Source organism: Maylandia zebra, linkage group LG1 (genome assembly GCF_041146795.1).
Source record: "Maylandia zebra isolate NMK-2024a linkage group LG1, Mzebra_GT3a, whole genome shotgun sequence".
In the NCBI taxonomy this organism is placed as follows: domain Eukaryota; kingdom Metazoa; phylum Chordata; class Actinopteri; order Cichliformes; family Cichlidae; genus Maylandia; species Maylandia zebra.
This window is the reverse complement of record NC_135167.1, coordinates 1,612,454-1,624,953: the sequence shown is the minus strand read 5'-3', so window position 1 is coordinate 1,624,953 and position 12,500 is coordinate 1,612,454. Positions and strand designations below refer to the sequence as shown.

The window sequence follows — 12,500 nt, the reverse complement described above, 5'->3', positions numbered from 1 at the left end:
TTTGGGACTGGAGGCGCTGGATGAGTGTCGGCGAGGGATTTAGCGATGCGGCTTATCGGGGGCAGAGATGGGAAACTGCAGCTTTCCTGCCTCGTTGCTCTTTGTTTATTTTGCAGTGTGGATGTTGGACTCGTGTTTAGCCGGCTGCTCATCTCTTTCATGGCTCATTTTAGGAGGATTGTTAGTGAAAGAGTCAAATCTGCTCAGTTTTCAGTCTTGTGTTTCTTGTGCTTGGACACAGTGTTTCACTGCTGCTGTGGACGATGGAGAGATCAATGAGCTCCTCTTTGTTCTCTTTGGCCTTTTTTTTCTTCCACAGAATCAAAACTAAAGTCACGCGTGTCATAGTTTGAAGTCCATGACGCTGGGAGGTGGAGGTTACTGCGCACATATCACGGTCCTGAGATCATGTTTGTGTTTGTAGTCAGTCGTGTTGTCCGCTCGGTGCAAACTTCATGTTCACGTTGCTGCGTTTGAGTCCCGTCCAAGACCGCGGGCTCCACTCCCCCTGTCCCGCCCTCTGACTCCTGCCGTGGCTGATTGGGCTGGTCCCTCAGTCCCTGCTCCAACCAGACTGCACCGTCAGTCACAGTCATTAACCGCGCACACCTGTAGTCCACTATGAGCCGTCTGCTGAACCGGATCAAGTCGGTGTTTCTGCTGTCGTCGGTGTACCTGGAGGGAGTCGTTTTGTTGTGTTGTGTAGCTGATGTCGCGTTTGAGGACAGCGCTTCGTGTTTGCACATCAGCAGTGAGACAAGCGTAGCAGAGTCCAGCCCGCTGTGGTCATCTGTGAAATGGCAGACACTCGGCGCTGAGGGAGGACGAGGAGCCCTCAGGTCGCAGCAGAGCTCCGCCTCGACGCGCCCTCCGGGTTAAACCATGTCAGACTCGGGTTCGAGGTCCGCTGTCAGGACTGACATAGTTTCACTGAAGCCTTCAAACACTCAGGATGGAAGAGGATTCATTTATGTTTCGAGAGAAGTTGAACGTCATGTTTTAATTAAGTGGTAATTTAAGTATAACAAACACAGTGTGAGCTGAGTGAAACGAGTGAAGTCAGAGTTTTATAGGTGAAAGGAAAGAGGAGCCAAATAATCTCATACCTCACTTATCTTGTTCCAATAATCAGCCGAAGCCAGAATTCCAGCTGATTAATCGCACAGCCTCCGGCTGAAGGGCGAATGGAGCAAAAGGACGAAGAGCGATGAAGAACTCTTAGTCTTAGTTCTGATCTGTGACTCACAACATGATCTCAGACATTTTATTTTTGCGTTATTGTGAGAAACAGCCGTGTGCTTTTCATAAATCGTCGTTTTTTTAGCGCTCGGCTGTAAAAGGCTGGTGACAGAGGTCGTCTCCTGAAATGTTCTCAGTGACCTCGGCCTCAGCTGCTTCTGCTTTTCTCTCCTCACTTTAACTGTTCGTCCTTTTTCTTTGTCTGTTACTGAAGGACGAGGTCAGAGGTCAAGTTTTCTGAAAATCGCGTGAACACAAAGAGGAACGTCACCCAAGTCGTTTGATCGATGCTGTGCTACCTGCAGCCCGTCCGTGTTTCTGATTGGTCAGATGCTGCAAACTCCGCCTCCTGCGTGTGAACACCCTCATGGTCTCACTGGGAAATCTTGAGTTTGTGCTACCCGCAGTGCACGGTTTCGGGAAAGCAACAAATGCGTGCAGGTCGACAGTGATGTCACCACGCGCACGTAGAATGCTGATTGGTTTAAAAGCTGACTTGGACAGGAAGAGGAGCACGAGCGGCGTCATTAACCTGCAGGAGGAGGGCACGGCAGTTTTCAGCGTCCTGTCCTCTCAGGAGCTCAACCAAAGCACAACAACAAACATGTTTGTGACACTGCCCCCTGCTGACAGCGCATGACAGACCATGTGACCCTGTAGCCTGAGTCATGATGTCAGAGTGGGTGGAGCCAAATAAGGGAAGGATGTCGTGGACATGTTGAATCTGCCGGAGCGAGCTGCCGTCTTTAATGTGGCTGTTCAGACACCATGAGGTTTCCAGCCCAGCTGGTTATTTTTACACTAACTACACTCGTGCACGTGATTAACTTCCTGGGCTGATGGCGTGCACTGCCTGAAAGCTGTCAGTTTACCTTTGGAGGTCCAACATGTTACCTGTGCAAACGGGGCAACAGCAGAGGGTGTGTTAGTGGTTTTACCCTCCGCTGAGCCCCCAGCTGCTGAAGCTAAACCTGCTTCATTTCCTCTCCTGCTCTGCTGCCTCGCTCAGACTTGTTCCCACAGTCCCACAGCTCCTCGGAAACTTCCTCTGGAGCGGGGAGGGCGGCGGAGGCGGGGGCTGAGCGAGGGGGCAGGAAGGACCGGAGCTTTTCTTGGCCCGGCGTCTGAGACCACAGCCAGCTTTTCATAACCCAAGCTGGCACTGACAGCCGAGATAACGTTCAGCCGTTACAGCACGAATGTGTTTCATTTAGACCCTTCAAGAAAAATACTGACACACATCGAATCCGAGCGATTATTGGAACGCCAGCAGGAAACGATCAGAGTCCACCAGGTGTCCAAGTAACGCCTCGCTCCACCTTTACTGCGCCGGGCTCACAGGAAAACTAGAGCCAGCAGAGACTTTGATTGGGAGCTTTGAAAGGCTGTGAGTGGACGACCATCACGGCGGTGGTCCGGGCCGCCGTCGTCCCCGTCTGTTTGTTTGTTTTCTTTATTTCTTTATTTTTATGGGTTTTTTTTATTTGTTTTATTGGTTTTCTTATTTATACAACATGTACAACAATACAAGTTAATCACAGTGGGGGGAAACATAAAACAAACAAACAAAACAAACGATTTTTATGGTTTTTAATACTTCTTATGTTATTAAATTTGTATTTTTAGGTTTATATTATGTTTTTGTTTTGTCTCTTTCTCATAGCGCTCTCTTTCTGTGTTTCTGTCTCCAGGGTGAGGACGATGCTCTCCTGATTCTCGGCGTCCTCGTCCACCCCGTCGCCTCCACCATGAACCACACTCCCAGCCCCCACCTGTCCGACGGCGGCAAGCAGGCCGGCGGCGGCCTGCTGTGCAGCTTGGGTCTGGGATCCGACCGGGGCGTCCGCTCCCCGGACAGCCTCACCCACACCCCCAGCCCCACGGGAGGAACGCCCAGCTCCAGCCCCCCGCTGCTGCTGTCGCCCGGCCTGGGGGGCCTCGGGCTCGGCTCCCTCGGGGCCATGGGCGAGGCAGCCGGAGCCGACTGGGAGAGCAGGGAGGAGCTGAGGCTCAGGGAACTGGAGGAGGCTCGGGCCAGGGCCGCCCAGATGGAGAAGACCATGAGGTGGTGGTCGGACTGCACCGCCAACTGGAGGGAGAAGTGGAGCAAGGTGGGAGAAATGTAGCTCAGTGGCACGGAGCAGGGTGGAGACCGGGCTGGGTGGGGCTCTAGGTGGGGATGTGCTTCAGTATCTGAAAGAAAGGCTCAGCTATGGAGCTACAGATGAGCAGAAATAACATTTCTGTGATATCGATCCACTGTGAGCCTGTACGGAGAAATAATATTATTAATAATAATGTGATACAGACGCTGAGGTGTTTTAGATGATGTCCTATAAAGAGGTTTGACAACCCGCCTGCTCAGTCAGTCGTCGTCTTTGTTTCCAGGTTCGTGCGGAGCGTAACCGAGCGCGCGACGAGGTCCGTCAGCTCAGGCAGCGGCTGGACACCCTCACCAAGGAGCTGACCGGCATCCGGCGCGAGCGGCAGGAGCTCGCCTCGGAGAACGAGACGCTACGGCAGGAGACGCTGCGCCTCCGCGGCGACCACGCGGCCCCGCCTCTGTCCGCCACATCCCCCTCCTCCTCACCCGCGCACCCCCGCGGCGCTTCCTCGTCATCCTCGCCGTCCATCCCCCCTTCCTCCCCGGCGTCATCCTCCTCTTCCTCTCAGGTCCACGGCGACGTGAAGCTGGACAGGGCGGCAGAGGGACCGCCGGGATCTCCAGAACCAGAACCGGTGAGGGACATGGACTTGGATAGGCAGAAGACGGGTCAGAAGGTGAGCGTGCTCTCAGCTGGCGTTCTTCTTCCTGGTTTTGGTTTCAGATTGAATTTCTTCCACACGAGGTCCTGACCTTTAACCTCTGCAAACTTTGGTTTTACCTTTGTGCATTTAAATGAAACATCTGCAGGATGCAGCTCTGACAAACTCGGGGCTCATGCGACCTGAAACAAATGATGCAATCATTAGACTGATCGGGGGGGGGCATTTTAAGGTTGGTGCTTGGTGCACATGAAGGATCTGATGATGGTTCATCCATGGACATCAGTGAGTCCCAACCCAGCAGGTAGCAACGTGAAAAATAAGTAAATAAAAGTACGTAGAAAAGAAATGAAGTCTGAGTGGGTCTGAACAGGATTCAGCTGAGTTTAGTAAAACGGTGACTGAAAGTTAAACCTGAGACCAACGTTCAGCTGTTGGAGAGATGAATGAGTGAAGGTGGTTTAACGCCCGCCTCCTTCACATCGGTGCGCTCGCATCCTCGGCTGCTACACGTGATCCGTGAATGTAGGCCACTCGGGCTGCTGTCTCCACCATGATAAAATACACCCCTGTTATAGCACCAGAGGGGTGGGTGTGTGTGTGTGTGTGTGTGTGTCCTATTTAGGAGGTACAGCTACCCTCTGCCTGTGCACGTGAACACGAATCACGCCGTGTCTCCAGAGGACGCTGTCTGCCGTCTCTGCCGTCGCTCCCATGAGGACAAACATGATTCAGCCTTTCATTGACTCTGTGGAGCTGCTTTGTTTCTGGAGGCCGATGTAACGCTCAGGCTTTATTCTGCCCAATAAAAACAGAAGAATGAAAACGAGACCGCAACAAAAACTGTAATGGGCTAAAAACGAGTCAGCCACACGTGCAACAGCATCAACAGCTGCTGCGCTGCAGGACTGCAGCTAACGCTGTTTATTGCACCATGAAAACACCATGACTGTGTTCTGTAGTTCACGTTATTGTAAAATTACTTCTGTGGCACTGAAAGCGCTCTCTCCAGGCTCCCGGGGATCGTTCGATGGTCAGGGTGTATTCCCGTCTTTCCCAAAACATTCCCTTTGGGAATTTCTCAGCATGATTTCCTGTTTCAGTTGATTCCTCGGCCTGGAATCGACTGGAGCGGTCTCGCGGGAGTTTTGCATCCATTGGCTGTGAGTTCTTACACTGAAATCCAGGAGCAGAGGAAACAGAAGCTGTCTGTCTGTGCTGGTGCCCCCCGAATGTAGTGTTTACATGGAATACAGACTGGAGGGTGACGCAGGAACCTCGACACACCGTCTGTCCTTCTGTCCCGGGGGATCCCGAGCTGCTTCCAGGGGAAGGTTAGAGTAAACATATCATCAGTGAGTTCTACCCTGAGGACTCCTCTCAGCTGGGAATACCTGCAAAACCTCCAGAAATCCTGATCAGATGCCAGAACAACCTCACCTGGCTCCTTTTGGTACTTGCTCGTCACATCAGGCACCAAACCAGAGGGATCGGTTAAGTCTCCATCACTCTGACCTCAGCGGACCCTCGGGTCCTCAGGGATGCTGAAAGTGCAACACTGGCTTTAAAGATGGTACCTGGAAGTGCTGCTTCATGCTGACGTGAACCAGTCTCCTCGGGAATATAAGGCGTCGTTCTTTGGAGGCTGGTGTGGACACTTGCTGCTGGGCAGAGGCTGCAGGGTAGACCGGGATCAGTCAGAGACTCCTGGGTGTACGTCTCCTCCTGGCCTGGGATCACCTCGGGATCCCCGACAGGCTGGATGTGTGGACCAGCCTGTGAGCCTCTCTCGGGTCAAAAATGGGTGGATGTCCGTTATCATTGAGAGAGAGCGCCGTCACACTGTATGATTTAGAGACGGCTTCATCCAGTGCCACAAGTCTCTTTGGCTTTCGGTTGAGTTCTGAAAGTGCTGCTCGGTTTTATCCGTGACCTGCACCTGTAGTATCAGAGGTGATGAATCATGTGACTAAAATAGGCCCGACACATCCTCTCAGCAGCTGGGGGACGTTCCCCTGCGGTCACGTTTAAATCATTCTGCTTCTCGTTTTATTCTCGACAGCAACTCTCTGCCGTGGGCAAGGGCCCACTTCCACTGGAGACAGCGGCGACCTTCAGTCTGCACTAACATCTGATTGGCTGCTTCAGTAGAAAGTTCTGGTGTCGGGTCTTTAGTTTTTATGTGTGAGAGTCATCAAACCCAGGGACAGGAAGGGAATTTTACTCATGAGCTTCAGCGCAGGCGGAGGTCGATGCGGTGCTTCACCTGCACCCTGCCGTCCAGCTTTCTACTGTGAAATCTGGCGGTGCGTGGAAAGCGGCAGACCTGAACGAACTGCAGCGTTACAGAACCCGAAACGATGAGCGGGACAGATCTGGCCTGCAGCGTGAAACACGCCGGGGATGTTTCTGGCCGCTTTGGCCTCCGAGCGATCATCAGAGCGTCGTTAAAGCGCCGCAGCCTTCCCGAGCGTTGTTGCATCCATCCGTGCAGGTTTGAGTTCATTAAACTTGAATCTGAGCTGACGTGAACAAACCGAAGGCTGCAATCAAACGCCGGATTTCTGCGGTTTGTCTGCTGTTTGCAGCGGCGGTGGGTCCCTGTGTTTCTCCGCACACATGTTTGGGCTGCAGGGCTGCATGTAAACCGTGATTATGTGTCTGTCAACAGGCAGCAGAGGTGGTCTTGGAACGGTGGCTCGCTGCTGCTCTCACACAGCTCAGCCTCATTTCCTGTCTCCTTCCATTGTTCTCCTCTTTGAGTGCTTCCACATGGCAGGCTTTGTCTCACCCACAGCGGCGCAGCGGGGCCCTCTGTTGGCCGTCGCCTGTAATGGCAGCGTGGCAGCTCTGTTTTCCACGTGTTGGGACAGAGCGTGCTCCGTGACCTTGTGTCGCTTTTCCTCACGCGTGAGTCTGGACGATGCAGTCCTGTTGGTGTTACTGCGTCCACACTGGAGGGTTTGCTGTCATCCTACAATGATCCAAACTGGAGCAGTGAAAACAGTGACATTTGACTGAGTCGTGATCTTTATGCTTTCAGTCAGAAGAGCAGTGGTAGGGCTGGGCGATACGACCCAAAATTCATATCTGGATATTCTTTAGCTGGATGGTGATATACGATATAGATCTCGATATTTTTTTTAAAGAGAGTTAAGAACAAAAAGAGAGTTCTTAGTCACACTGTACCAGATCTCACACGGGGACCTTTATTAACATACAGCGCAGATGTACTCAGAAATAAATGATCAGCATTAAATAATAATGCTCCATAAATAAAATAAAACAATGTTGTTTTTGTGCATAACGAAAAGCTCATAGTTGTGAAGTCAAAATGTAAACTAACAGACGCTGAGCATACACAAGCATCTGTGGCCCTTATACACACAGTACGGTGATATTACGCTGAAGCACAGTACGTATCACTCCGCCAGGCTCCTCGGTAGCTGTAATGCTCCAACAATCCATCAAGCGCTGCAGCTTCGTAGCTCAGCAAAGTCCAACTAAAACATTTGTTGCTGAGCCTGTGCAGCACATAAACGCGGTTCGAGGTCAGTAAACACAACCAGAATTCATACATACGGCACACTGTCGATTTTTGAGAAAATCAAAGGATTTTAGGCGTCAACGCGTTAGCCCGGTTAGCTCGTTAGCTGGTTAGCTCATTAACGCGTTAACGCCGTCCAGCCCCACGCACGGGGCGATCCGCGGTAACTTGTTAACGGAGATTTGCCCCTTTAATGCAGTTATGGCGTTAACGTGATTTTAACGAGATTACCGCTACCAGCACTAAAACACTAATCTCCAAATGTTGTCTTTTTGTCGAGCAGCTCCTCTTTGATAGCTGCCGTGTCCACTTCATTGTGGCCACTACGTGACTGTAGCCCCGGGTTACCCGCTGAGGGAGGCGGGGCAGGAAGGTAACACCTGCTAAAAGTTTTCACTTCCTGTTTCTCGACTTGCTACAACAAACCTGCTCAGTCAGAGGGAAGCGTTCCCACAGGCGCGAGTGGAGCTCTGACGGTTGATTCTGCAGTTTGACCCTCTGTTATCTACAGAAGCTGCACATGTCAGCGACAGCTGTTCTTACTGCAGTACACGTGTTGCTGTCTCAGCAGCTCGTGCATAAGCTAAATAAGGTGAAGGCTGTTTTCTTTTTTCAATTTCTTCTATAGGTTATTATGGTCGCATGAATATTTGTGATGCTGATAATCGTGTTGTGAAAACCTGATGTTGTGACGATATCGTGACGCCTCAGACTGAACTTCCTTTGGACGCTTGATCAATAAAACAAAGCATGAAAGTTTTTATCTGCTGAAGTAAAATCATAACCTGTGATTGGACGTGACAGCAGGACATTGATAAATCAGGTTCCCTGCTCTCTTCAGTGCCGGCACCTCCCGGTTTAAACTGTCTATCACTGTGATCGATATATCGATTGATCAATCGATTGCACTCACATTTACTTCAGTAAATCTCAGCTGCTTTAGTTGATCTCCGAACACCTGCGATGGTCTCAGCTTTGATGCCAGGATGTCCTTACTTTTGAGGGAGCACTCTGGGTCGTGCGGGAGGCGAGTGGTTGTTCTGTGGAGGAAATAAGGACGAGGTCTTTGCTGTCCGCCTGCCACAGGGGACAGATTTACTGCGTGCTGCAGGACGAGCGCTACGCTTAGTTTTATTTCTGTTAAGGTCATTAAAAACACGCAGCGTGAAAATGATGTGAGAGTTCGCTGGCAGCAACCTCAGAAATTCCAGCTGGGTGGGTCCAGATTTGGTGCTTTTTTTCATGTTGTTTTCCTTCATAACTTCATGAGGATACATCCACATGTTCAGGGCTGAAAAACTCATTTGAGCTAAAAGTCAAAGTTTACAGCAGGTTGCAGAAACTGTTCCACATGTTTCAAGTCTTTGTTCTCTGAGTAAAACACAGCATGTCTGTCACATCGTCCCTCCCTCTGTCTTTACCTGCCAGCGTGCGTCCGTCTCTCCCACCTGTGTGCGGTTTAGCCTTCATGTCACCGTCTGACCTCCCGGTCTCTTTGTCTCCTTCTTCATCAGGACCTGGAGCTGCTCGATTCAGTGCTGCGCTCTCGAGCTCCGGGCGCCGACGCTCAGGAGGCCTGGGATGGCCGCGGCGGCGTCAACCCAGCCGGCTCGCGCCGGCAGGAGCGCAGCCGACAGCTGTGGGAGGACGCGGGCACAGCGGAGGAGGACTCGAGCAAACTGAACGCTCTGCAGCTTCGCCTGGATGAGTCCCAGAAAGTCCTGCTGAAGGAGAGAGAGTAAGAGAAGCGGGAAAAACACGACTTCTGGTTCTGTCAGCAGGGACAGCCCGAGGTCGAACCATCAGAGAAACATAATCTAGTCATAAATCAGCATTTCACCATAGAAATCCTTCTTGTCTGTAATGTTTTTTATCGATCGCACCCAGAGATGTGAAACTCGTTTTACGAGTTATGTTATCGTTTCCACACCATCAGAAATCTGTAAAGACAGAAACCTGTCGGCTCGACTCTGAAACTGTAAGAACGTGAAGGTCACAGAGAAAGCACAAGAAAGCAAACAAACCACGAACACACGACAGATCGTACAGAAACAGGAAGTCTTCTGCCATTACATTTATTTTCTGTTATTTTATCACTCTGTTCTAGCACGAGTGGGTGTGGCGGGGAGTGTGGCGTGATTCATTCGTGCTGTCTGTTTCCCTGCAGAGACAAGCTGGCTCTGAGTAAGAGCATCGAGAGACTCGAGGCTGAGCTCAGTCAGTGGAAACTGAAGTACGAGGAGCTGAGCAAGAGCAAGCAGGAGGCTCTGAAACAGGTGAGGCACAGCACAGGTCACCTGAGCACAGCGGACGCTGCTTCGCGGGACGGTCCGTCTTCTTTAAACGTGCGCTCTGACTGTTTTTCTGCTAACAGACGAGCGCTTGTGTCTCTGAGCTCCGTGGTTCATCGATCACTGACCTGCTGTCGCACAACGAGAAGACAAAGACAGAGCAAAGCAGCCGAACCAAAAGAAAGCAGAAGGAGCAAACGTGACAAATACATCAAAAGTGCAACGAAGGAAGCCGGAGTGCGTGATTCTCAGGGACTTCCTGTTAGACACGCGCTCGACTTACAGCTTGAATTTCATAGAAAATGTTCCTCACTTCAGATTTTCACACAGTTTGGTCCACGTGACGCTCGCAGACGGTCCACAAATAATTAGCGTTCATAACATTTAGTCAGCAAACGAGCTGAATGTGAGAGCTGCGGACGGCGTTTGAATTTCACGACAAAAGGACGATGAACACAGGTCGTGATTGTTTCAGCTCATTAAACTCGGTGTGCAGCAGCTGCACAGCATCATGCGTCTGTGACGTGTTCACTTTGAATTTTCTGTTTTTACTTCTTTATACATCAGTTACTGTCAAACAGCAACTGATGCAACAGGACAGGCACAGCTAACGTGCACAGCTGACCTTCAATTCAGCATAAATAACAACAACAACAGCAGCTGTTACAAATAAATAGGAACATGTAAGAAGAGCAGGAGTTCTTAAACATTTCAGTGATCACAGTTTTGCTTTTGTGTGAACATTTTCGGGTCTTTGAATGTTTTTATTTCTGGTGTTCAAACCTGTGGCCTCTGCTGATCGCGCAGTGATCGTCAGTCATCACGAGTCATAAACTTTTCAAACCTTAAAATGACTTTACTAAGAAGTCTGATCGCTTCAAATGTCCCGGCAGGTCTTCAGCTGCAGGAGGCCTGCTGTGCTCAGCAGCGTCCAAATCATAAAGCCGAGTGTGACGAGCTCTGTCTTTCGAACCACTAGGGGGCAGCACCGCTCCGCAGACGGCAGGTCTGATGAACATGAGTTAGATAAAAGCAGCAAAGTGGGGGTGGGGGGGCAGAAGATGTGAGAGATGTGTAGATGATGATGAAGGTGACGGAGTTCGTAGATAAGCGTGTTAGAAGATGCAGATGAAAGCGGGATCGCGCTGCAGGTTGGAGGAGGCGGATGAGACGAGAGGCAGAGATAAGGAGATATGACGGGGGGGTCACGCTTATCTCCACGCATGTTGTTTCAGATCCTCCAACATCACAGGAAGCGTCTCACAGTGTCTGCTTTAAAGAAACAGCCGCCTCCCCCGAAAAACGTCCAGATAACATTAAATGTCAGGCGGCTTAAACATGGATTTATTTCTAACATCAGCCTGAACGATGAAAGCCTGAGAGTCACTGAAAGATTAAATGTTCAATGTCTTCATCCTGCAGCTGAACCTGCTGAAGGAGATGCACCAGGACGAGCTGGGACGCATCTCCGAGGACTTGGAGGACGAACTGGGAGCTCGAACCAGCATGGACAAGAAGCTGGCCGAACTACGAGCTGAGGTGAGGGACCTGACAGCAGCGCGTGGGAATCACGACCCCGAGAAAAGCCGTGGGAGACGTGAACGGACGTCGCTAACATTTATAAACAATTTCAATCAGAATCAGATGAAAAATGTCAGACTGCTAAAAACAGTCTGTGAGTTTGTGGGTGCAGAAGCACTCAGGGAGGGGCGGCCCCCCGAGACAGACATGAATAATCACTAATGATTACATGCAGATGGATAAACACACAGTGAGTGAAGCACCCAGTGCATCATGGGAATCCCCCAGCAGCCTATAGCAGTGTAGCTTCAGAACAGCTGTTTATGTTATTTTAAGGCTAAAGTGGGCATTATTAGGGGTGTGCCCTCTTTGACTGACAGCTGGATGTTTGGGCCACCGTACAGTCAATCCTGTCTCCATCTGAGGCGTGTCGTGTGTTTCCTACAGATGGAGCGGCTGCAGGTGGAGAACGCCGCAGAGTGGGGGCGTAGAGAGCGCCTGGAGACCGAGAAGCTGGGCCTGGAGAGGGACAACAAGAAACTGCGAGCTCAGGTTGAAGACCTGGAGGAGCAATTAGCCAAGCAGCGCCGGCAGGCCGCCTCCGCGCTCGACAGCGACCTGAAGGCCATCCAGACCGAGCTGTTCGAGAGGAACAAGGTGGGCGGGGCTTTCTGCGTGCTTACTTCCCTCTCTTCTTTCCTTTTCCTCGCGTGTTCCTCCACGGTCTCATCCCTCACGCTGCACAGCTGTCAGGTTTTTTGCTCCTTCATTTCACGACACCGTGGAAATCCCTCCACAGATGTAGAGACGGGCGGCGTTCGGTCCGAGGCGGGCATCGGCCGGCTGAATAACGAGGAAATCACAGAAGTAAACCAAGTCTAATCAAAACCTCGTGACAGTCTGAGCTCCTGCTGAAGGGGGGAGATGCCGCCGGGTCACGGCGTGTCCATGTCGTCATGGTTACATGCAGGTTAACTGACATCCAATAATACAGATGGAGAAACTTGTACATGGGCTGAGACGGTGAAAGGTGAGGGGTCTCGAGCTGAGACGAGCAGGTTCATCAGCTTTAACCCGTTTCGAAGGTTGCAGATAAAAAATAGAAGATTAACAAACTTCAGCTTTTATTTCCTTCA

The 12,500-nt window shown here is 51.0% G+C and overlaps 1 protein-coding gene across 2 annotated transcripts in view; it reads left to right on the top strand.

The window, feature by feature from the left end:
• The window catches only part of ccdc102a (coiled-coil domain containing 102A), a 51,565-nt gene that overhangs the window by 26,153 nt on the left and 12,912 nt on the right, over positions 1–12,500 (top strand). The window contains exons 1-7 of one of the 2 annotated variants that reach the window (XM_076883399.1): positions 2,447–2,626; positions 2,931–3,350; positions 3,628–4,020; positions 9,067–9,290; positions 9,720–9,828; positions 11,266–11,382; positions 11,812–12,021. In XM_076883399.1, the coding sequence (XP_076739514.1) occupies positions 2,988–3,350; positions 3,628–4,020; positions 9,067–9,290; positions 9,720–9,828; positions 11,266–11,382; positions 11,812–12,021 (1,416 nt within the window). In that variant the 5' untranslated portion in view covers positions 2,447–2,626; positions 2,931–2,987. Of the gene's footprint in view, positions 1–2,446; positions 2,627–2,930; positions 3,351–3,627; positions 4,021–9,066; positions 9,291–9,719; positions 9,829–11,265; positions 11,383–11,811; positions 12,022–12,500 lie in introns of those variants that run through there. The other variant, XM_076883378.1, reaches the window with a different exon arrangement.